General features: G+C 35.5%; 2 protein-coding genes across 5 annotated transcripts in view; both read left to right on the top strand.

Moving 5' to 3' along the window:
- The window catches only part of LOC127440953 (gap junction gamma-1 protein-like), a 60,081-nt gene that overhangs the window by 14,361 nt on the left and 19,242 nt on the right, over positions 1 to 26,478 (top strand). The window contains exon 1 of one of the 2 annotated variants that reach the window (XM_051698044.1): positions 17,487 to 17,580. The exons of the other annotated variant lie outside the window; for it this stretch is intronic. The gene's annotated coding sequence lies outside the window, so the exon portion shown is untranslated. Of the gene's footprint in view, positions 1 to 17,486; positions 17,581 to 26,478 lie in introns of those variants that run through there. 2 annotated transcript variants of the gene reach the window in all.
- Positions 1,490 to 6,219, top strand: LOC127440944 (E3 ubiquitin-protein ligase TRIM16-like). Of its 3 annotated transcripts, none has more exons than XM_051698032.1 (6): positions 1,492 to 2,827; positions 2,975 to 3,070; positions 3,181 to 3,402; positions 4,486 to 4,645; positions 4,760 to 4,819; positions 5,376 to 6,219. In XM_051698032.1, the coding sequence occupies exons 1-6, from the start codon at positions 2,243 to 2,245 to the stop codon at positions 5,912 to 5,914; spliced, it is 1,662 nt and encodes a 553-aa protein (XP_051553992.1). In that variant the 5' UTR covers positions 1,492 to 2,242; the 3' UTR covers positions 5,915 to 6,219. The 3 variants fall into 3 exon arrangements, with proteins under 3 accessions (XP_051553990.1, XP_051553992.1, XP_051553991.1); XM_051698031.1 differs by having other exon boundaries at positions 1,494 to 2,827; positions 3,169 to 3,402; XM_051698030.1 differs by having other exon boundaries at positions 1,490 to 2,827; positions 3,169 to 3,402; positions 4,486 to 4,819.

Genomic DNA, 26,478 nt, shown 5'->3' with positions numbered 1-26,478 from the left:
TTAAATTTACAGTAAAATACTGGCAGCAATTTACTGCAAATATACAGCACACTTAATGTAAAGCTCAAATGCAGCTTTTTACTGTATTCATCAAATACTGACAGCTACTGTTTTTCAAAGTAATTACGGTACAGTTCTACAGTACTATGTCTTCACTTCAGTTCCCAGCATGCACTGCGACATGAAGAAATTACATGATTTTTTTTTTTTACTATTTAATGGTTTATTTTGCTATTGTTTTTGTTGCAGTTTTAGTTATTTGTTTTTTAAGGTTTAGGTTTGACTTTTTATCTAAATGTATGATTGTTGATTGTCAGCATTGTTGAGTTTTGTATGTTGAGTGTTGATATCTGATATATGTGTCTAGTTGACAATTCACAAATTCACCATTAACAATAGACACTCAGTGTAAAAATCTGCATTGCAGAACTCTCTTTATATGCTTATAATTCAATTACTTATATATTGTATAATGACATAATACTATTGCCTCATTTAATGACATTTACAAGTTATGATCAGACTAATAGTCTGACCTTAAGTTCAGTTTTATCTTTACAAGTAACACAGTGCACATGATTGTAGTGAACTACATTATATAATACAAGAGTAAAACTCTTCTTATTTAACACTGCAAGCATCCCTTCTCTTGCTGTTTTAAATAGCCTACCTTTTTTTCTGGAATGATTAAATGCTCTGTCCCACCGTCATTATTGCTTAGTGATTTTTGCGTAGTGTCCCGTCTGCTGATGTTGCTTAAAGTCCCTTTTATTTTGTTTCCATTCCACATCTGTAAACTCCTTTAAGGACAACTCTCACCCACATGTCTTCATATTCACATCCAGAGATGCCTGCAGTTAGATTGAATGAGGAATGGGCATGAGGCAAATACATGATTAAGTCAGACAGGGTATTAGACGCTGCCGAGTAGAGTGAGTTACATAAGAAGAAAGCTTTTCTGGCATATTTTTTAGATATCTCAACAAAGCAAAAACACCAATTACAGACTTTGTTGCCATTCTCACTTACATAAAAGTAATCCATAAGACTCCAGTGTTTAAATCCATATCTTCTGAAGTGATATGATAGGTGTGGGTGAGAAACAGAACAAAATTTAAGTTCTTTTTATTCTAAATCTCCACTTTCACTTTTACATAAGAAAGTCACATGTGTTGCCTGTTTAGTTTCACTTTCACATCTGAAAGTGAAAGTTAAAGTGGAGGTTTAGAGTAAAAAATTACTTAAATATTGTTCTTTTTCTCACCCACACCTATTATATTGCTTCTGAAGATATGGAATTAAACACTGCAGTTTTATGGATTACTTTTACTTTTCTGTTACCTTCGCTACAGAGGTCTGATCACCGTTTACTTGCATTGTATGTAAGAGCTGAGATTTTCTTCTAAAAATCTTTGTTTGTGTTCAGCAGAAGAAAGAAAGTCATGCACATCTGGGATATCATGAGGGTGAGTAAATGATGAGAGAATTTTCCTTTTTGTGGGAACTATCCCTTTAATGTGCAGCAGGTTTCCCACCAAAACCTATAGTTTGCCTTCAGAAGAACTGGAATATGAGTCATGAGTTGCATGGACTACTTTTAGGATACTTTTGGGTTCTCTCAATTTTGTTTCAATAACAAATCTCCATTTCTGCCAGCCATATTTTGTCTTATTATTTATTAGGTTGTCACATCTGTTTTGTGTTATTTAAAAAAAAAAAAAAAAAAATGCTACAACATTGCAATTTTTCTGACAATACTTGAGCGATCCAGTTGTCTAGTTTATTTGCATATCATCTCAATATTTGAAGCCTGTGTCTCTTTTTTCCTTCATTGGTCAAAATTGTAAAAAAAATAATAAATAAAAATAAATAAATAAATAATAATAATTCAGTTAATTATCTCATAATTAACCTAATTCAAATATTATTTACTGATTAACTTTAAGTGTAATATAATACATGTTTAATGAATGTTTTAAAACAGTTGACTCAGAGATGACATGCTGGTTCAGTAACAACACCATCATTTGTCATTTAGTTTGACTCTGACACCTGGTGGACATTTTTTATTTATAGTCTGTAAGTGTGCACTAAAAATACAAGTGTACAACATGTTATGGACACCTATTTTGCACACGTCTCTCAAATGCACAAACAGGAAACTATTTCAGGGAAACCGAAACTTAAGTGTTGTTGAGCTTTTAGGCTATGCATCTCTCTGTCTGTTTGTCCATTTATTGAAATGGCAGAAGGCAGTTTTTCTCAGGATCAGTTCAGCTGTCCAGTGTGTCTGGATCTACTGAAGGATCCAGTGACCATTCCTTGTGGACACAGTTACTGTATGAGCTGTATTACAGACTGCTGGGATCAAGATGATCAGAAGGGAGTCTACAGCTGCCCTCAGTGCAGACACTCCTTTACTACAAGACCTGCTTTATTTAAGAATGTGATGTTTGCTGAAGTGCTGGAGAAACTGAAGAAGACAAAACTTCAAACTGCTCGTCCTGCTCACTGTTACGCTGGACCTGGAGATGTAGAGTGTGACGTCTGTACTGGGAAAAAATACAAAGCTGTCAAGTCCTGTCTGGAGTGTCTGAACTCTTACTGTCAAAATCATCTTGAACAACATGAGAATCTCTTTAAAGATAGGAGGCATAATCTGATGGATCCCACTAGACGACTCCATGAGATGATCTGCTCAAAACATAATAAACAGCTGGAAATCTACTGTCGTACTGACCAGATGTGCATTTGTTATCTGTGTACGATGGACGAACATAAAAACCATGATACTGTAACAGCTGCTGCAGAGAGGACTGAGAAACAGGTTTGAACTGAAATCAGACGCTGCTATGCTAATGCTAACAGTAATGCCAAGAACTGAATGTTATGCCATTTTATTTTAGACTGGTGTTATAATGATTTAGTTGCATGCATTTTTATATCATGAGGTTTTACAGTTATTTGTTTTCAGAGTCTTTTGGGAGAGACACAGAGGAAACTGCAGCAAAGAATCCAGGAGAGCGAGAAGAAGCTTGAGGAGCTGAGAGAGGCTGTGAAGTCTCATACGGTGAGATCTGAGCAGATGAACATCTGCTAACAGCTGGAAGAGCAGTTTCACACTGTGTTAGGAAGCAGTAAGAGCTGATTGTAATGTGTGTGTAACAGCGCTCTGCACAGACAGCAGTGGAGGACAGTGAGAGGATCTTTACTGAGCTGATGCGCTCCATTGAGAGAAGCCGTTCTGAGGTGACACAGCTGATCAGAGATCAGGAAAAGGCTGCATTGAGTCAAGCTGAAGGACTCTTGGAGCGACTAGAGCAGGAGATTGCTGATCTGAGGAGGAGAGATGCTGAGCTGGGGCAGATTTCACACACACATGATAACACACAATTCCTGCAGGTAACACAACTAATATGTCTGAGCAATGTCTTTAAATTCATAATCTAAGCAGATTCTTTCTAACTAAAGTGACTTGGGAAAAGTGCATATAATGTAAGTGGCAATTATAGAACAGCTGCAACTACCAATTTAATCTCAAATTGTACATGTATTTTACTCTTTGAATAGCCAAATGAAACAAACTGCATGCCTTTATTCAAATTTCTTTTAAGAATGAAACATTTTGTCAATATGAGCTTTATTTAGCACAGCTGTGAAGGCAGAGTGCTCAGCTGTGCTGAGATGGACAACACCTGTTCACTGTCACGCTGATTACTCTCCCTGACTATTTATACTCCACCCGATCTATGTATCTTTGTGACCAGCCTGTATTCCTGTGTTTTACCCTTGCTTTGTTTGCCTGTTGATTTGGATTTGTTTGAACTGTGTATTTCCTGCTTACCTGGTTATGACCCTAACCTGACTTGACTGCTCTTCTTATTAAAACTCTGCTAATGGATCTTACTTCTGTGTCTAAGCCCGATTCGTCACACTTTTATACAACAGGATTATTATCTTATCACTAGGAGTTCTCCAAAGAGTTCCCTGCTAAGAGTTTTTGCTTTAAACCAATTCACAAACTGCTCAGAGCAAATTTTTACCAAGAAATCGGTGGAAATCATAAAATAAGAGTAAGGCGGAGTTGACCTTGGTGCTAGGGATGATGTCACATTTTATGTGCACACTTTCTTAAATCACCCATAATGATTGGTAGACAGAAAACTGCTGTTGTCGGCAAGTTATTATATACAGACAGCGGGATATTTATTTATATACTGTGTGTGTGTGTGTATATATATATATATATATATATATATATATATATATATATATATATATATACAGTATACTGTATATATCCTGTGTGTAAATATATATATATACTGTATATATTATTTACTCAGCCTCATATCAACACAAACCTGTATGCTGCATTTTTGTATTTCTGTGGAACACAAAACATTTTTGAAGAATCTTTACGCAACTTTTTCTATACAAAAAAAAAAGTCATTTTTCTTAATTCTTTTATCATTTCTTTTGTAGAGTTTCCAGTCTCTATCTGCACCTCCTGAATCTACAGTCTTATCCAACATTACTGTCAGTTCTCTCCTCTCATTTGATGATGTAGGAAAATCTGTCTCTAAACTGAAAGAAAAACTGCAAGATTTCTGTAAAGAAGCGATAGAAAAGATAGCTGATAGAGGTAAAGTATTAAATATTCATTTACTCTCAAAAATAAGTTTTGTTTCATATAGAAGAAAAGAAACTGGAGGGGAAATATTTACTTTTACAGTAATAATGTCTGTTTATTCCTTAGTGACAAACATCAAAATTATTCCATCCAAAGAACCCAAGATCAGGGAGGAGTTCCTACAGTGTAAGATATCATAAACACACACACATACACACACACACACACACTCACACTTACACACTCGCACTTACACACACACTCACACAAACACACATGCACGCACACACACACCATCTTAACACTGAAAAGCAGATGAAGAAAGATATATTTAGTGTTGTCTTTTCATGGACTGTCATGAATGTTAAATTGTGTCTAAATGACCTCTACACCTGTCAAATGGACACTCGCTGGGCAGAGCAGATATAAATCTGTTCATAAACTACTTTCTAACTGATTCTTACTGAGTTATACATTTTATTTGGTGTTAAAACTTTGAATTTAACTACTATCTGTACAATCAAGTATCAAATTTATTTAACAAAAATATCCAATGTTTCAAATCTATCTTTTTGATAGAGAAAATAGAAATATCTGTTTAATTTAAATTATATAATACTGTATTCTACAATTGTCTGCATCTTCTCCTACTCTGCCCTTCATCCAAATGAAATGAGTTCATACTCACAGAAACATGTGCATGCACAAACTGACTGACATTAAATAATTGTGTTTTTATCAGATTCCAGTCAGTTCACTCTGGATTCAAACACAGTGAATAAATACCTCCGTCTGTCTGAGGGGAACAGAGTGGTTACTTACACTGGCACAATCCAGCAGTATCCTGATCATCCAGACAGATTTGATGGTGTTTCTCAGGTGTTGTGTAGAGAAAGTGTGTGTGGACGCTGTTACTGGGAGATCGAATGGAGTGGGAGTTACGGTGTGGATATATCAGTGTCATATAAGAGCATCAGCAGGACGGGACGGATAATGTGTTTATTTGGATATAATAATCAGTCCTGGAGTTTGTACTGCTCTCCTTCCAGATACTCATTCATGCACAATACTAAACACACTGAACTCCCTGTGTCCCACAGCATCTCTAGAATAGGAGTGTATGTGGATCACAGTGCAGGAACTCTGTCCTTCTACAGCATCTCTGACACAATGACCCTCATCCACAGAGAACAGACCACATTCATTCAAACTCTCTATCCTGGGTTTTATATTCATAGTGGATCAACAGTCAAACTGTGTCAAAATAGAAATAGAAGATAAAGTTATTCTACAAATAATATTGTCATATCACAGCTTTGAACTCCATGATAAATCAGTAACAGTTTGAATAAAAAAGAAATCAACACTTGTCACTGATATAACACATCAGATTTTACAGTAATTGAATAAAAACCTCATCAGCCAAATCATATCAGCCTGAAACAACACAATAAACAGTGAGTATATCTGATTTAATTACATTATTGTTACAGTCTTGTGTAAATTATTCTTTTAAAATTGATTGACAAATCAAATGTAACTTTGAATTGAATCTTGCATCACTTCCAATAAATGGTTAAAATTTAGATATGAATGAATACATAAACTATTTCAAATGTATTTTAAAAAATGTATATTTTAGGCCTATTTTGCACAAAACAATAAAGCACAATGCCAAAACAACTTGAGCCATTTACATTTACACATCTTCATTTGATTTAATTCATGACAAATATTTTAAGTGTAATTTCTGCACCACCAACGCCACAAAATGGAATTGCAAAAATAAATATTGTTTTTTAACAATTTTGTAAACAAAGTTTTTCCTAAAACTCCCCCGTCTCATATTATTTTAACAAACATATAGCCCCGCCCCCTCTCACGCCATTGGTCGAGTCAATGTTGTCCTATCGGGCCACTCCCAAAAATTGAGCAATATTTTCATAGCGCCACAGAGAACAAAGTTATCAGTTTTTGAGGAAATCAACCTAAACATGACTTTCTTATAGTTGTCTCTGCATATTAAACCAGAACAGGAGAAAATATTTTAACATTGAAAAAAATTACACACATTAAAACTGAAGTTCAAATACAGTATTCCAGTGATATTAAAGAAGTGGAATTGGTTATATTGGTTATATTAACAGTGAAAGAAGGTCTGAACCCTGAATTACATGTGTTGGATTAATTTAAAATGTGTATAACAAGCTACATGAACAAAAGCTGGACCATTGTGTCTCACAGTCCTCAACAGCACAAGAAACTTGACTCAAAACTACACAACTATGCTTAAAACCGATAAGCAATGGTGTGTGTTGCATGGGCTTTAAAACTGCTAAAATGTGATACACTGTAAAAATGTCCTCTTAGATTTACAGTAAAATACTGGCAGCAATTTACTGCAAATATACAGCACACTTAATGTAAAGCTCAAATGCAGCTTTTTACTGTATTCAAATACTGACAGCTACTGTTTTTCAAAGTAATAACGGTACAGTTCTACAGTACTATGTCTTCCCTTCAGTTCCCAGCATGCACTGCGACATGAAGAAATTACATGATTTTTTTTTACTATTTAATGGTTTATTTTGCTGTTGTTTTTGTTGCAGTTTTAGTTATTTGTTTTTTAAGGTTCAGGTTTGACTTTTTATCTAAAAGTATGATTGTTGATTGTCATCATTGTTGAGTGTTGATATCTGTATGTGTCTAGTTGACAACTCACAAATTCACCATTAACAATAGACATTCAGTGTAGATATCTGCATTAGAGAACTCTCTTTGAAAGTTTATAATTCAATTACTTATCTATTGTATATATAATGGTATTGCCTCATTAAGTAGCATTAGCAAATTATGATCAGACTAATAATGTGACTTGAAGTTTAGCTTTTTTCCTTCAAAGTAACACAGTGCAAACGATTGTATTGAACCACAACACATTTACACTGACTGGAAGAACATTAAGAAAAAAGAAACAAGTTCTCAGCCCAAGGGAACACCAATCACCGTAATGGTGACTTTAAACAAAACTATTTAAAACACTAAATAGTGCTAAAAACTCTATTAATTCTGAATGAAAACTTCTGTTCATGTCCCCATAAAACTCTGATGCAACCCTGAGCATATAGTACTTATTCAAGCACAAGGCCTGATCTGTATTTCACAATTTTAGGATCCCACAATGCAGTGCAATACTGTTATTTTACATTTATACAGTATTTTTTTCAAGGTTTAATTGTACTTTTTTAATTGCATTTAGACAAGTGAAAAAAAAGGGAAATACTGTATTTACAAGCTTAGTCACAATTTAAAAGGCACAAATATGTAAATAATACCCCAGAAACACAAGACATATGGAAACCGAAGGAAAGAACAGAGCAGAATCTGTTACAAAAGCCCATTACAGACCTAAAGAGAACATGTTTCAAGTTTGCAATCCTCACCTGCTCCCCATTAATCTAAGGCAAAAGAAGTTAACAGCACTTGATTGTTCATGACAACTTACAATAGAGTAAATGACTCACAAGAATGTGTGAATACAGACGATTTGTACATCATCATGGGAAACACTGTTCCCGATAATTACATTCACACCACAGTGAAATATGAGGGGCACTGCCCTCGATATCAACACATCGGTAGGCAAAAACTACCATCATCTTCTTCGCATTATGGAAGACACTGTTCCCAATAATGATTCTGGATCTGGTATAACATTGTTTCAAAAGGAGGATGCCAGAGGCTAGTATGTAATCTGATGGATATAGCATGTACGTGTTTTAAACAATGCACTGCCAGTCTCTGGTCACAGCTTTTGAAAAAAAGGTTATCTCCATAGCAGATGCTGCTTTCACGTTTCGACAGTATAACTGTGATAATTATGGAAGTCACTGCTTTACAAAATACTATTTATAGTGATCTATGTCACTGATAAAAAACAAACAAACTAATAAATAGAGATTTCAGAGCCACATAGGAAAGCATTTTTGTACTCAGATCTTGGATTATTTGTCAGAATTGATTTACCCAAAATAAAGAGCATCCAACCGAAATATTGATAGACATATTGTGCTTTTAAAGGTGTTTGATGAGCACTGAACTCCATAGGCAAGTTAGGTTACAGACATTAAAATGACAATGGCTGGTTGAGTTTCATCTAAACTAGATCTTACTTTTAAAAAGATGATCCCACATACTAAAACTTTAATATAATTTTGGCTGCAGTCTCACTGAAAACACTAAGGTAAACCTGTAATCATAGATTTCTGTTAATGGGGCACCAATAGAATTCTCTACATTCATTTTCCTTTTGTACTGAGTGATGGTTCAAAGTCAGCACATAATTAAAGAGGTGAGCTGGATCGGTTTGCCTAAATTTCTTTATCCATATCCCATACTTCCCCTGCAAGTGCGTTGGCACAGCCTTGGATGGTCCAGGTGGTCAAAGCAAACTGGTTCTTGAATTGGTCAATGTCAGCAGATTCGAGGCCTTGGTTAATATCATCGAGGTAGTCCACTAGAGCTGCCAGTGTGTGCTCGCCGGAGCCCAGAAGAATGTGCCGGAACAGACTCTCCCACGGAGACACGAAGGGAAAGAGTAGATTCCCTTCCACAATCAGACAGAGACATCATATAAAGCACTTATCTGAAATTTTATAATAACAGTTATAAAATTCTTTACTATACTAATTATAAATTTTAAAGATAAATATATAGCTTAATATCTACATCCCTAATATATATATATATATATATATATATATATATATATATAAAATTTTATATATATATAAAAATATGACAATTATTTTGGTTAAACCATGGTTTCTCAGAGCTGGTTTCTTAGAAATAGAAATTTCAGAACATTTGGACAAGTGATAGTTTAACAGGAATTTGTAAGGAGGTGTATGAGAGATGCATAAAAAGATTCCTGAAGCCTACAAATAGAGATAATGCACAGTCCGAACTGAAGGGGATTATTTTTCATTTATTAAATGATCAGCTGACTGCACATTATCCTGTTTATTACAAGGCTACTTGCCAAATAAAAATAAATAAATAAATGGACAAGAAATACTGATAGAGTTGAAATTATTTTATCATATATTAGGTAAATTGGTTACATGCAACAACAGCCAACTATACTGTTTAGTGGATATTATATAAAAATACTTGATCGCACTTACCGCAGAATGCTGAAATTGACCAATCAATCAAATGTTTTCAAAAGCTATGTTATAAGCTTGAAAATACTGCCAGTGTTGCTTACTAATAACGAAGAGGACCAGAATGGCAATGACAGAGATGCAAATGTTTTTGGGAGAGCACTGGCTTAGCTTGCTGGGGTAATATGGACCATCATGTTTGCTAGTTTTTCTCCCAACTCCATTGGCCTCCATGTCTTCATCCATTTCAGAGGAGAGCTTCATCTCCACTTGGCTGTTGTCACCCTCTATGTTCTGGGTCAGGTTAAAGTGTGTGTACTATCGTGGCTCCCCATTGATCTGAAATGTACAGTTACATGTCTCTAATGTGAATAACTGTCCTTACGGGTTTGGAACTTTACTGTCCTTGGCTCTCTTCACAGTTTGAAGACTCAAAAGCTGGTCAAGTTTTAAGTCATGATGGTGTTGCAATTGCATTGCATTATAGGGCAATGATACTTTCTATTTAAGACTGGTGATTGCATAAGGTTTAATCATTTCTCCTCAATAGAACAGAGTTTTCTGGATTTAACTTGAAACTTCCTCTTAAAAATGTCCATATATTAATTCCTAAAAAAAAAAAAAAAATGAAAATAGCTGTCTCCACACTGAATAAAAATTCCCACTTGAAAGTTCTGGCAAATATATATATATGTATGTATTTTTATTTTTTAAATTGGCATAGTGAAAAAAACTTGCAAAGTGGAGAGCGAATGAAAAGCCTTTTTGGCATTACATACCTGAAGCAATATAAGTTTGATCAATATAAAAAAAATTAATTTTTTTTCCAGATATTACTTTCCACATATTTATTTATTTTTTATGTTTAAATGATGCATGAATTACAGTACAATTAACTGCCTTAGTTACATAAAACTGTGTTTTGTGGCTTATACTCAGATTTTTTGGGCTGCTGCCTGAAATTTTTCACACTCCCTGTTCACAGTGGACTAATTTAATAAAAATTATCTCATTTGACAGATAACCCACTATATTTTAAGAAATGATTGGAATAATTAATAAATAGCTGTGTATGTTTACAATTTTATGATTTTTTAAAATTATTTATTTAAAAAAAATGTATGTCTAAAATTTAAAAGCATGCCATTTCAGTTCTGTGTCCTCTATTTTCAAGCAAAATTTCGTATTTTATTCCACTGGATGGCAAAAAGTACTAGAAAAAAATAATTTTCCCTCTGTCACCTTCCGTCACATTATACTAATCTGAAATGTAGGTGGTGCTCCACACTGCTTTGTTGAATATGTTGGTTTCTGAGTTATCTAGAAGCCCATTTTAGGTGTCATTGGAAAGCAGAGAATCCTAGCTTTACAATAATGTGCAACATTTCATCTTCTATAGATGAGAACCTATTTTGCTGACGATTTGGGAATATTCACCCAATCAAGCTAACAAACAAGTAAACAAGATATTTCTTTAACTCTTTTTAAGGCTAACAACCCAAGGTAAGATTTGATATAATGTTTGAGGCTATTTGGGGCTTACAGATCAGTGGTCAGCTCAGAAAAGAGACATTTGCATTTTATGCCTTACTGAAATAAAATTTCACTTTGTAATATTTTTGAAAATAATTAAAACTCTGATATTATGGCAACAAAATAAACTGTACTGTCACCTTCCTGAGAATGAGAGCTTTCATTTGATATTTAAGTGCTATGTGAAGAACTTTAATATTCATTTTTAAATTTCTACAATGTAACCTCTAGGTGGGGTCAGTTTGTGACACAAATGTCTTATTTTGTTATTTTTTGTACATAAATGCAAAAGTTATGGGGTTCTCTGAAAAGTTCAGATTCTAAACTTTCAAATGATACCACATATGCCTAACTTAGACTTCAGGGTTATAAGTGATAAAATGGCTTGCCACATAGTGCCCACAGAGTTTAAGAGGTTATTTTTCTCTTACATTACAATTTAATTGTTCAGATCGCTCAGATGTAATGCAATAGATAAAATAATTTAATGAAAAGCATGTCCAATGTAAGTTAACTAAATACTCCAAAACACAAAGCACAGACACTGCAGTCTAGATAAACATGCATCCTTGAGACAGTCTCAGTCAGTAAATGGATAAAAGGATAACAAATAAACAACAAAAAGGTTTCAGGATGTTCAGGAATAACTAAATAGTTATTAGTTCGAAAGTAGACTTCAAAAAGGTGAGCCAAATGGCTTATTCCTCTGTGACCCGCTCTGAAGTGTATTCAAATTTTGCAGTAGCTGTATTTGAAACATGAATGCACGAGATTAGGAACATTTGGGCTGCTACACCCTACCAGGAAAGGGTTTGAACACAATCAGATCAAACCAATGCTCACATCTGTTGGGCCAGACACTTAACCTCCTGTCTTCAGAAACTTTGCAGAATAATTTTTGTAGGGCCCATTAATTCACATACCTTGTCTGAGCAAGTTTATGGGTAAGTAAGCCCTGGTACTTATGATGTGCTCTCACTGTGAGAACAATGATAGCTAAATGAACCACTAGACAGGGAAAACACTAACTTTTATCACTCAAGGCTTAGAAAAATGGAAACACAATAAATAGCACACTGAAGCAGTCTTTCAACTCAAGTTAAGGCTCAAGCATGAGCATGAAGGCTGTGACATTTAGTGTAAGGAAAACTTCTAAATTATCTAAAACTCTCCACAAGCTGGTTCTTGTGCTCAGGTCAAAATCCTGAATGATTTTGTAATGGGTGCTGTTGGTTTAATCCATTCACACAAAAGACCCAGACCTCACCACAAGTGAGCATGTGACTGTGCCACATAAATCATTCTTTCTGAGAAGTAAATAGGTGAACTAATCTAAATGTGCATCATTTATTCACAGTGTAAAATAACCGCTCACTGTACTGTAGCGGATCATGTGATAGTCACACAGTGTAAAAAACACTGCAAAATATTTTGTTAGGTAACCTAAAAATGATACTTATTTTGGAAATATCTAATATTAATTAATTTAGAAATAATAATTATTATTAAAAATATAACTAAATTAACCATAAAAGTGGTGACCTGCAATTGTTACCTTTGGGGCTATTTCTACTTAATCTAACCTTTAAAATGAGTTTTGTTGGTGTAACCTAAGTTCAGTGATGTTAAATTATATTTCTGACTTGAATAAAACCAGTTAATTTAGATGTTACCACATGAAGCACATTTAACCTTTTTTTTTTTTTTTTTTTTTCAGTGTACATTGTGTTTTACCAAAAAAAAAAAAAAAAGTAATTTTAAGGGTCAGATCAGGTACGGTAACAACTGCACTTTTTCACAGTGCACACAAGATTGAACAGGATTTTGTAACATTTAAAAATGCATTGCCTCTCCAGTAACATCTAACACCAAAATTCAGTTACAAGCAAAATAAGTTTAGAATTACTAACTCATTTAGACACATGAGGTCTGTAACAGTTTTGAGGTTAACACACAGAACTGAAGAGACTCGAGTTCACTGTAAAGGACACTGGGTCAAAAATGACCACACGGAAAATGTCAAATCCATCTGGCAGGATTAAGCCTGTACATGCGTTTAGATAACGTTTGACAATCAATTTTAATTATATTATATAATTGCATTCCCACAGTTTCAAGTATATCTCGATGCTGTGAGAGATAATACTAAAAGTGACGTTGCAACTTCAGAGGTTCAAACATCTACAACACAGTTATTACAGTGTAAATGCCCGGAAGTTAACATTCTGCAGACCATAAAATGATCTGAAAAGACCATAAGGTCTGTAGTCTTACCAGTGCTTTAATGCACCTCTCCTGTTCAAGGCGAAAGTGACGACCGCTGCATAGACACCGACGCGTGTAGAGCTGAAAGTCTAACGGTTATGTTTGAATGACAGATGGGGCAGTCACATCAGCATCATTTCCCTTCTCTATATTAAGACAGACCTTATATCTCTCTCATTTCATGCGCTGATGGTTTAATTTGAATAAAAAATTATTATTAGCATTTTTATTTATTTTTAAATTATGACATTTTGAAATTTCGTTGCAATTTTCACAGTATTCATAAGTTTGTATATAGGCTATATACAGTACATAAAGCATTTCAATAATAAACTATGAACATTCAGAACAAAAATACAAATCATTAGACCACATGCTTAAAATTATGATAATCTAAACACCATTTTAATATTTATTGTGTGAAAAAAAAAAAAAGAGAGAGAGACTGTCCCACAGTTGTGGTGTTATTTCCTCTACTCCACCAAACAATTTGGCCATAAAAAAGTTTTATCAAGAGTTAATGTAGGCCTACTTGTCAACCAAGTCAGTAATAGTGAAGAGTGAGGGTGACAGGGTTGAATCCAGTATTGTCTTTATGTGTCAACAGCATGAACACTGACAATAAGCCACAGATCTATACTACACTTTCACCAAGATGGCACTAGAATTTTTTACGTTCATCTTCCCATAATGCTTGGCAAATAACAGTTTTTTACGGTTAAACTAGTCACTTCATAATGAGCCTGCTCTTTATCTCCCAGAATGCAATTTTTTTTTTACATCAAACTGTTTTATTTAAGAATTACAGTAGATTGCTGTTAGAATTTGGCAGTAAATTTACATACATTTTTAACAGTGCTGTTTCCCAAACCAGCACATACTGTAGATCGCTCGTTACAAAGTAGAACTTGAGTGATTCGTTATGGGAGCTGTCCAGTCCAATTGGTGCTGATCACTTTGGCCAATATATGTCCAGGAGTTTGTTATCTCAAAATGAAAATAATGTTGAAATACTGACAAACATGGAAGTTGTTTGTAACCTTGTCGAGGCACCGAAATGTATTAACTATTACAGAATTGAATTAAAGAAATAATTATTTCAGATGTATTGATGCTCAATCATAGAGATTAATGAAAGTGACACAATAAATGCATGTAACGTGAACGAACACGATGTGAATCATAAGGGGCTCTCACGTAGCCTAAAGTTTTGTTTCTTTGGCTGGAAACTGAACAAATGCACAGAGAACAGTGTTCAAATGATGGGCATCAGTATTGAACTACTCATAGACCTATCTAAATATTAATAGATCATCTGGTTAGAGTTGTAAAAAGACCTGCCTTATAAAAAGACTATAGGCGAGCGGATTTGAATCAGCCATTGGAGGAAGGAAGAAGAGGAGGAGGAAAGAAGAGAGGAAATCTCTCACTCTCACTCTAATCTCCTTTGTTAACCCTGTTTTAATAATTTATTTAGGCATATTTATTTAAGTTTTAATCTGCATGGTCACATTACTCACATATGTCTTCTTAAATAATTAGTTATAATAATAACGTTATACTGTATTATGTGTCTTCTAAAGTTAGACCTATCACATTGCATGTGCAGACTGCAGAGACTGCCTATTGATTTCATAAAGATTCATAGAGAACACTTTTTTTATCAATTAGTCATTCATTTATTTCTAAAGCACATTTAAAAACACAAATGCTGACCAAAGTGCTGTACAATAAGATTAATAAGAAAATTACACAAAAAAGTTCACACAAAATATAACACAAACACATATCCACCTACTCAGATCCATAGCTACAGAGAAAAAAAAAATAGTCTTAAAAGATGATTTAAAAACATCAATAGTGGGACAAGATCTGATATGAACTGGTAAATTATTCCACAAATAAGGGACTGCTACTGAGAGTCCTCTGAAATAGTTCATCATTATTTACAATGGCTTTCCAATGATACAATTTATTAAATGTCCCATTGTCTTAGATAAACAGTGAAAGATGCCAGAAAGACACGTTGAAGTTGCATTTAATGGACTTAAGAGCGGTTAAAGCTCTCGTTAATTTACGAATGTTTTTACAAACTACTTAGATAACAATGTTTTTAAGAAACATTTCACAAGGGTGGAGCAAGAGTAATAAATGAACGAACAAACTGGTCACATTTAATTAAAACGAGGGTACGAAATAATGAAATGTGGCCACGATTTAACTAAAATGACGTGATGATGCACTTTAGTTGACTCGATGTTGATTTTAAACCAAGAAGACGAAAACAGCGCAAAAAAATCCCTAAATTAACAATTTTCCTCCTAAAATTTTAATTAATGGATGCTTTTTTTTAAATAAAAATGTTATATTGGTGTATACATTGTTGAGACCCACTCCGGCCAGTTGTCTGCATTGATTTCTTTTATTGTATTTTCCACACACACACACACACACACACACACACACACAAAAGATTTCCTAGGGACAAAATCACCCAAAATGTTACTTGAATGGATAGCAATAATGTTTCTGAAAAGTATATGCCTACTTTGTGATTCAGCAGATGTATAAATAAATAATAAATTTCGACGGACCATTGAATTGTTAAAAAAAAATGCACACCTGAGGTGGTAATGCGGTCACAAAGCACAGCGGAGCTTATACCACGGTTACCACACCTTAAGATATAGTTCAGGGTTTTATCTCACGACATTTTCTGGTTTTCATCCCTATTACGCTCTTATGAGTGGAACTACTTTCTTCCGCCTCAGATTCAGCGTCTTAATTTAATATAGTCTGAGACTTCGTTGCTAATTCGAAAACGTCACTTTAGAACTAGCTACAAAGGATGCGCGGCTTTTGTGTGTGTGTGTGTGTGTGTGTGTGTGTGTGTGTGTGTGTCAGACATTTGTAATGTCTGGTATGTCTCCAATCCCTGACCTTACACACATACACACACACACACACACACAAAAAAACTAGTACAAACATATTAAGATTTATAAAATAAATCGATTTATTAAAATGAATAATAATTGTCATCATCATTTACTCACCCCCATATTGTTCCAAACCAATTTGACTTTTTTCTGTGGAACACAAGAGGAGGAACTGTAGAATTTCAGAGCTGCTCTTTCTCATACAATGAAAGCTTACAGGGGGCTCAAAAAGATAAAAAGAAATCCAAAAACATCAACATAAAAGTGTTGTAGAAGTAGTCAATATGACTTGCACTGTATTCTATCTACTGTATACCGTTTAAGTCTTTTGAAGCCAAACAGATTTGCATGGGGAACAGACATAAATTGAAGTAATTATTCTTTGCAATTTTTTTCTTCCACATTAGCTGTGAAATTGCATTTATACTTCTGCATATTCAAACTTGCCACATCACAGTCGGTTACGACCAATGTGAGATTGGCATCATTGACATCAAACTAGGTGCAACACGTCATTTGATCATTCTGACTGTGTACAATTATGTATATGTTGTGATTCTTTCTATTTCATTTTTGTTTTCAATCTAGCAATACTATATGATATGTCTCACAATTTAAAGAAACAACACTGACTGACAATTAGAAGACCTCACTGAACAATCCAAATCCATTCATGCAATACCGCCAGTTTTATCAAATTTGTTCAGTTCCCCTCTTAGCACTAAAACAGATCCATAGGCTTCAAAGGATCGGCAGATGTAACAGAGATAGTAGTGCATTGACTGAATCTGTCCGGAAAAACCACAATAAAAGAACAACACGATCACGAGCGTGCATCCTCATGTAGGGATAGCCTGGAGAACAAAAGGATCTATTGGCCAATTGTGTTCAGTGTCACTGCCTGGTAGTGAGAGGTTCAGAGGAAAATTGTTCATTGTCCATCCTTGTTCTGCTGTGATGATTCAGTCAAAGGATGTGGGTTAATGGTTCATCCCTGGCATTTCTACATAGTAAGGAAATACTGATCTGCCATCAATATGGAGAGGTAGGTGATCTTTTCAGTGTGTTGGTCAGTGTTGGTTTGAACTGCATGTGCTATACACTATAGAAGACTATAATGGTTTTAATGGTTTAAAAGTTGTGTTTATATTGTTTTTTATAATAATCACGTCAATGTCTTATGTCAATTTATGCAAAAATCTAGATAATTCTGGTATCTTAAGGTTAATTTGTCATCCTTACAAGTAACTAGTCCCATTTTTTTCTGTGATATGACCTGACTCTCATTCTTACAGGGATGCTGCGATTCGGTTTCACTATTAACCACAATTAAAAATGTCACGGTTGATTTAACTGCAAGAATTTAGAATCTACAGTTAAAAACTGTGAAGTGTTTTACATACACGTGGCAAAAATATTATGTATATAATGGACTGAACGTGAACTTTCAATTCACATGAAACTGGGGCTTACATACAAACACCAAAACCTGACAAGGAATTTGATCTATCAGACTCATGTCCACTGAAAAAGCGACTTAAAATCGTCTGAGAGGGAGCATTTGAATGACTGAATGAAGATGACGGAAGGAAAACATGCTGACAGAAGTCATATAAAGTTACACGTCCTACAAATGGGACAGGATGTTCTACTTAGTCATCCAACAACCAACTAGCAAGTTAATATTTTTAGCTGTGGTGCTTTTAAAAGGATGAATTGAAAGATGCAACTTTTTATAATGTTTAAGCGTGCTAACAGCACACGGTACATTTACGTGTAGTTACTATTGGGTCTTAAATCATCCTCATTATTTAAAGCATTGTTTGAGTACAAATTCACAGCATTCAACAATAAATGTCAATTTTATTCATTACTGGACATTAAAAAGCCTGCTTTAAGCAATGTTCCCGTTATTATGCATAGTCCACAGGTTTATTTGTGAGATTTTGTGGACAGATTAAAGAACAGTATTTTTATGGAGTCTGTTGCTGATTCTTTATAGAGGGGTGTCTGACAGACAATGGATCGCTTTAATAAACTGTTGCAAGAGACAAAACTGTTGTATGCCATAAACATGTTGTGCACCCACAATAATCTTACAGTTATGCAGTTCTGAAGCGACTCCAAGTACTCCAGCTATATTGAAGCGCATTTTATAGGGCTGGAGAGCTCTATCATTACTGAAATATGCTCAAACACGTGTAACATCTGAGGTTGATTCCCATCCTACTAACCACCAGAGAGAGCCCTCTCCTGAATACTGATCAAAACACATTCCTTCACTGCTCATTTCCTGTTTGCCACATGTGTATATAGCCATGCATATCCATTGTTCCTTGCAAAGTGTTGCCAGCTAACCTCTGTCTTATCGAGTGTTTTCCATTGCCTGCTAGTCATGTCTCATGTTATGACTCATTGTTGGACTGTTTGCCTGTTACTGAATCACCACCCGTTATATCGACTACATCTCTCAGCTCAGCGATTTGGATTTGTTTGCTTGATTTGTTAATAAACTTACTGCATATGGATTCTAAAGCTGCCTCTATGTCCAGTTCGTCACAACACGTTTGTTCCTGCATGTTCCAGCTTCTGGTTCAGCAACCAGTCAAGCAAGTCAAGTTCAGAGTTGAGCCCCATTCAGATTTGAATTAAACTGATGTATCAAACAAGATACAGAATTACAATTACAATTTGAATTTAAGGAGGTGTAATTAAAATGGAATTCAATTAAAAGGAATTCATATATCTGCTGTGTTTACAATAAATTTCATCTTATTAGTTTGAATGCATGTCATACAACATATGGGGTATTTCCAGATTTGATATGAGCTGAATATGAAGTGGTCAAATAAAATATGGAGACTATGGCGCATGTTGGACTGGTTGGACCTGCACCATATGCATGCTATTGGATTTGATTGGAGTGATTTGAGAGTGAAATACGACTTAAATTTTGGTCTGCTCATCACACAAAGTGTTCATATGGCTTCAGAAGACTTGGTATACAGGGCATGAGTTATCTGTTACTTTTACTGTGGTTTTCCGGTGTTTGTTTGTCCTTTAAACTGAGTAATCAAGAGGCATCAAAGACCTGTTTTGGTGCAACCTTGCTGCTTCAACATTTTTACTTTCCTAATGAACTGGTCTGACCTCTGCTATGGGTTACAGGGTTTAAATTGTCTGCAGACATGTCAACAAAGTGCAGGATAAAACATAATAAATAAATAAAATAAACAGAAATTACAGGAAACTTTGTCCTGAGGTTGGGATTTTCAAGTTTGGCTGCTACCGTAGGCTATTTGCTTGATATAGGAACAGTGGAAAAATTTTACAAAAAAAGACCCCGATACTAGCCAGGATCAGGTGAACTCTTGTTACTACACTAATAATAAACATAAAATGTCCAAAAAACTGAGAAAATAAAGTGTCTATGGGGGAAAGTGTCCAAAATAAAGGGGAATCTGGCATCCTCACGGTGAAAGGGTGGGGATGGGGAGTGTAGGATGGGGAGTGGCCAAAGGAGGATCCAGGAGGTGGGTGGGGTCCGGTGGCCGCATGCGCTCCCGTCATTGGTCCGTGGTGCTTGGGGCGGCGGCGTCCTTGGTGGCCTGTCTTCCCAGCCCCGCTCTGCTCCTGGATCTGTGAGGACGCCAGTGTGTGCGCACAAGGAGACAGAAACCGGCTCCCCTAGAAGAGGCGCACTCTACGTTTATTTGGCATTGGTGATGAGGCAAAACACACATCAGGTGTGCCTCGTTCCAACCTGCTTCCCAAACGAGGCTTACTAATTATATGCCTCTTCTCTCTCTTGCCCACTCTCGTCATGAGCATGGCTGAAGGGCGGCCCTCAGAGGCAGGGCAATGATGATAAGAGTGAGGGGCGGGTCATTCTGCTACACCCTGATGTTCACTAATAATGTTAGTCATGTTTTGTTTTGTTTTTTCACTAAAAACTTCCATGTGTTATTTTTCATGACCATTTGCCTTCCCATCTCCTAGCTTTTGAATTAAACAAAACACTGTACCTTTAAGACTTCTTACAAATGATGCTTTTTTCACAAGTGAAATTAGTAACAATGTTGATGTACTGTATCATGTCATCTCCAAAACAAATAACATCCATCCATCCATTGTGTTAACTGTGGGAAGATGCTAATCAGGCGTGACAAATGCCAAAAGCATAACATGAATTCATGTTATGCATAAGTAGTGACCCCAAAAGTGATAACATTTAACCAACAAAGTTGACACCACTTTATGAATATGATGAAAAGCAGATCTCTTTGGAGACCTTACTGCCTTACAAAAAGTACTGTGGTACCATGGTAATAATGCCATCTAGTGGTTATAAACAAGACAAAAGTGGTTACTTTTATATAACTGTTTGAGTCAGAATAACTTATTTAATTATTAGATGATTAAAATGTAATAGGTTCATAAAACAATACTCATTTACACTCTCTAATAATCTAATATTAACTATAAGCCTATTCTTACATTTGTGTAATGGTGCACATCATTTGTAGGAGTATTTGTCACTGGAATGATGCATTGGTCACAGCTGAGGAAAAGATAGTTGAGGCAATGATGAATATTTATACTGTAAATAAATGTTAATATTTTATATTTATATGACATCATATACAAAAGTATTTTTCCATGTCAGATTTGGGGAAGTTGTCACATTTTATTTGTAATTGATTTATATGTAAACAGTATCTGCTTTCATGTAATAATTTTTGCAGTTTCATGACTTTTAAACTGTTTTCCGTTGGCTAAATAAACTGCTAAATAGCCTGTAATACATGCTAAATTCACATATGCTATGTTAGGATTTTTATTTTATTTTTTTACTTTTCAAATTATTTCATATTTCAAAAAAAGTTTTTATTTTCAAATTAGTGTGAATAAACATCAGGCCCCTATTGCAACAACTTACCCCACATAGTGTGACCAAAACTGTTTTCGCTATTAGCCAAAATTAATTAAATGATGTCATGTTTAACAGTAAAATTTAACATACTTTTTACATTATTTGTTAAAAAGTGGATGACGAAGTGGGAACTGCTCTCTTGTTTTCAGTATTATATATAGTCTAATATTTATTTTGCTCTAATTGTTCAGTCATACAGCTGGTACAGAAAAGATCCCTGTGTTAATTCTCAACTGTATTTGGTGATTTATTTGGTGTTGTATTTGCAAGAGTCAGTTTATATCAGTGTTTCTTCTTTATATACATGCTATCTTTACCAGAAATCTGTATTTCATAGGACCAAATCTATATATATCTTAAAGAAATATTCCTGGTTCAGTACAATGTAAGCTCAATTGACAGCATTTGTGGCATAATGTTGATTACCACAAAAAACAATTTTGTTTAAAAAAAGCAAAAATTTAGGTTACGGTGAGGGACTTACAATGGAAGTGAATGGGGAAAATTTTTGGAGGGTTTAAAGGCAGAAATGTGAAGATTATAGTTTTATAAAAGCACTTGCAGTACATTCATTTTTCTGTAAAACTCATGTGTTATTTGAACTGTAAAGTTGTTTAAATTATCATTTTTACAGTCGTTTTAGGGTTTGTTGACATTACATCGTCATGGCAATGAAGTTGTAAAATTGGCTATAACTTTACACAGAAAAGGTTAGTAAGTGATTTTATCACACTGAAAGCACGTTTACACACATATTATTTACGTCTTGTGGCTATACTTTTGAAAAAGTGAGTATTTTAACGTTTACGGATTGATCCCATTTACTTCCATTGTAAGTGCATCACTGTCACCTCAACTTTAGCTTTTTTTTTAAGAAAAAGAGGGACGAGTCAAAATTTATCTTTGTGGTAATCAATATTATGCAACAAATGCTGTTGATTGAGCTTAACTTGTTTTGAACCTGGAATATTCCTTTAATTATTATTATTATTATTATTATTATTATTATTGCTTTTTATATATTAATACTTGCACTACCAGTCTGAAGTTTGGACACATTTTTGAACTGATGTTTTTGTGATCTTAAAAGTTGTTTGATCTAAAGGCTAATACTTGAATCCTTGTAATTAGTTTCATAAACAAATATAAACTGTGCCTAATGGAAAGTCCTTCAGAACTGTTTAAAATCCCAGGATGCACCTCATGAAGTTGGTTGAGAGATGTGGGCAATGGTAGCTACTTTAAAAAAGCTCAACTATAAAACAGTTACTAGAGAATTCTCTAGTTTAATAGATTTGATGATATCACTGTAATTCTATATGTGAAAAATAGTCATAATACAGAATGATTAGGTGTGTCCACACTTTTGACTAGTAATTAACTTTCTCACACTGTATAATATAAATATGCCGTTCCACCACTATAACCGATACTGTCATGAAAAATCTTTCTAAATTTACAGAAGTACATGAAGTGCTTCACAGCATTAGTGTGCTGCTAAACACTTAAATCTTCCATCAAAGCAACAATTAACTTGATAAGCATCATAATATGAGCTGTTCAGTGAACACACATCATGACTGTAACCTCGTCAACATGAAATAACAGTTGTGAGCATAATGATTTTGGTCAATGATGACCACTAAAACTGTCAGAGCTGAAGATTGGGGGGCCCCGTGGCATGAGTTGGCTAAGTTCACCCAGTACACTGCAGCTTTGCTGGGAGCTCTGAGGAGGAGATGTGGCTCTATGTTGCTATGACAACCTTGATGACCCTTGGAGTGAGGAAGACTCCTTGGGCTTTGCCTCGCCCTGCTCATGACATGGGCAGTTTTGACAAGATCATGTGAAAGATGAAAAACCTCAGGCTTGCTAAATTTGAGTGTTAGGAACGACTGTGTATAAGTCTGAGTGCATGTGTCGACATGCATGCAACAGTTGCAGCAAGAAATGTACAAGAGAACCGGCATCTTCCGGTAACATGAGTGACAGCAGACAGTTGGAGACAGAATGTAGCAGCATTGAGCAACGTGACAAAGTTGAGATAAGTTAAAATGTGTGCAAATGAAGGGCAAATTTACGTAAACGACTAACTACCAATGGGAGTAAAGACAGTGGAGCTCACGTCATCTGTCTTCAGTAAGATACTGGAGTTGTATCCAGACAACACAGAGGAAGAGGTGACAGCATTTTTTTTCTAGATTTTTAAGGAGGAGCTTATTAAACAAAATTGTTATCAAGTCCTTCATGCCAATTGAATAAAACAAGGCAAAAATAAAAATTTCACATAGTGTTATTTTTTAGGGATATTAAGGGTCATATCCAGATATTATTATTATTATTAATTTTATTATTATTATTATTATTATTATCAGTAGTGCCACTCCCTATACAATATTACGCAGTCAGTGTAGGGCACCAACTCCTTAGGGGGGCCTTTCTCACATGTTATACGTTGTTTACGGACCCTTATTTTAAATTGGGGGGGCATTTTTGTCAATTCGGTGGCAATTTTGCTACAAGCCTTAATTTCTGACACTGCAGTATAGACTGTGAAATCGCAGGCCAGTTGAAGATTGCACTCCTCGGCCGCCATGACAGTCAACCAAGCAGCCATGCAAGATGCTCCAGACATCAGCTCCGAACCGAGCTGGACACAGTCCTGCCATGGCTTCCCTGCCAGCTTCCCATTCTGAGCCCTGGAACAACCCGCTGCCCTGTTATGCCGGTGATCCTACTACATGTATCTCTTTTTTGACTCAATGCTCAGTGCTGTTCTCCCTCCAGCCAGACACCTTCTCATCCAAGACTGCTAAGTTGGCCTAAGTTCATGAAGTTGGATGTCCGCAATGCCTTCCATCTTGTTCGCATCAGGGAGGGGGATGAAAATTAGTGGAAAGTGTCTTTTAATACTTTCACAGGGCACATTGATTATCGGGTCATGCCCTTTAGGTTGACCAGTGCCCTGGCAGTCTTCCAAGCCCTTGTCAGTGATGTGCTGAGGCATGTGGGTAACCAGTTTGTTTGTGCACCTAGATGATATTCTTACATCCAAACACATCAGGTGGGTACTGCAGGGGCTGCTACAGAATCAGCTGTATATCAAGGCAGAGAACTGCACAGTCCACCCACAGTTAGTTCCGTTCCTGGGGTTTATTGTCAAACCCAGATTTTATTATCAGACCCATCGAAGATGAGGGCCGTTTCTAGGTGGCCGACTCCTAACGCCCGCAAGGTGCTAAAGCAGTTGCTGGGGTTCGCCAGCTTCTATCAGTGCTTTGTTGAAGATTACAGTTTTTTAGTGACTGCTCTCAATCCCACAAAGTCAGGTTTTCTCTGGTCTCCCCAGGCTCAGGCCACTTTTGACTCCCTTAAGGCCTCTCTTCTGATCCTATCCTCTGTTTCTCCGACCCTAAGAGGCAGTTCTTTGTGAAGATGGACACGTTGGAGGTCGGAGTTGCTGCGGTTCCTTTGCCAGTGGTCTCCTTAAAACTACAAAGTCTAACCCTGTCCCTTATTCTCCAACCACCTGTGCCCATTTAAGCAGAACTACAACATTGGTAGCAGAAAGTTGATGGCTGTCAAGTTGGCCTTGGAAGAATGGTGCCATTGGTTGGAGGGCTCGGCAGATCCCTTCCTTGTCTGGGCCGACCCAAAAAAATTAAAGTATGTTTGCTCCGTTAAGAGACTGAACTCCCGACAGGCTCGCTGGATACTATTCTTTGTGCACTTTCACTTTTCTAGACCCCTAGACTTCTTTATCGTTTGATTACTTGGCCATATTCCTCATCAAGCCATGATATTAGATATCATTCATATCCGTAGCACAAACAGTGTAGGACAAGTTACGCCCAGAAGTTTACTACTTAAGGTTAGAGGTTTGTTAAGGTAAGTAAAATCCTTAACTTTAAAGCACAATTCACACCACCTGCAAAACCACCGAGTGTCACCAGTTTCTGTACTGTTTATTGCGAGGAGCCATCCCTGCTGGAAGAGAAAGTGTTTTAAATAAACTACAACAGTGCTTAATGCATCATATTATGAATCAGTTCTTTTTATCAATTTGTATAAATTAATTTCATGTATATATGGTTACAGACAAATAAAATAGAATAATGAAATTGCTCACAGTAACATGAACTTCTCCTCCGTATTGTTAGTTGCGGTTTTGTAGGCTATGTTAACTTAATAGCCAAAATATTTTGTAATGCACAAATCAGAACAAAAAGTGATCCTGGAATGAGTTTTAGTCACAAAGTACAGTATGCAGTGTAGAGATCAGGCAGTATGTAATTACTGAAAAATGCCATTGTAATATTGTAACTGCAATATTCCCTAATGAACTGATATGAAATCAAATTAAAATTGGAATCTAATCGAATCAAATTAAATTTGGAAAACAACGACACTACCCAACACTACATGATGTTTATTTAATTTTATTAGTAACAGCCTACAGTATCTATCTCATTATTAAAATTGAATTTATTGATTAAATTGAAGTATTTGACACAAAAGGATGATACAGAGTTATTTTATGAGGTTAGGAAAAAAATTCCCTTTAAAAAGAAAGAAAAAAAAATGCCTCTGGAAATCAATTTCAGGCTGACCCGGCTATACAGGCCAGATACTGTCAGAAAATGGAAAAAAGGGCTCAAATGCAGGGTCAACTCAAAAGAGAAAAATGTATGTCATGCTATGGGTGTGAACTTTAATATATCGATTTAAAATTGATAATGTAATTTATCGATGAGAAACTGATGGCCAAAATGTGCTTTACTGCTTTCAAAAGAATTCTAATGTGGAGGGACATGATGGGCCATATGAAGGTGAACTCAAATCACACATACAGCAAGGAGGACACAGAAAACTGGGGTGGTCAGCTCAAAGTCATAAATGGGGTGAGAACTTTTGACTTGTTGTACACCTTGTAGCTGTAAACAACCACCCAGAACACACTAGCATATGGCAGAAAATGATCCACAGGGAAGCACTATTCACATTTTCTTT

Source organism: Myxocyprinus asiaticus, chromosome 5, assembly GCF_019703515.2.
Source record: "Myxocyprinus asiaticus isolate MX2 ecotype Aquarium Trade chromosome 5, UBuf_Myxa_2, whole genome shotgun sequence".
Lineage (NCBI taxonomy): Eukaryota > Metazoa > Chordata > Actinopteri > Cypriniformes > Catostomidae > Myxocyprinus > Myxocyprinus asiaticus.
The sequence above is the reverse complement of the archived record's forward strand: the minus strand, read 5'-3'. Positions and strand labels throughout refer to the sequence as shown.

Excerpts from the sequence above, each read along its gene's own strand:
- LOC127440944 (XM_051698030.1), top strand. The coding sequence starts at position 2,243 with ATGGCAGAAGGCAGTTTTTCTCAGGATCAGTTCAGCTGTCCAGTGTGT. Across the intron at positions 2,828-2,974 it reads CAGAGAGGACTGAGAAACAG|AGTCTTTTGGGAGAGACACA; the intron begins GTTTGAACTGAA and ends ATTTGTTTTCAG. Across the intron at positions 4,820-5,375 it reads CAGGGAGGAGTTCCTACAGT|ATTCCAGTCAGTTCACTCTG; the intron begins GTAAGATATCAT and ends TGTTTTTATCAG.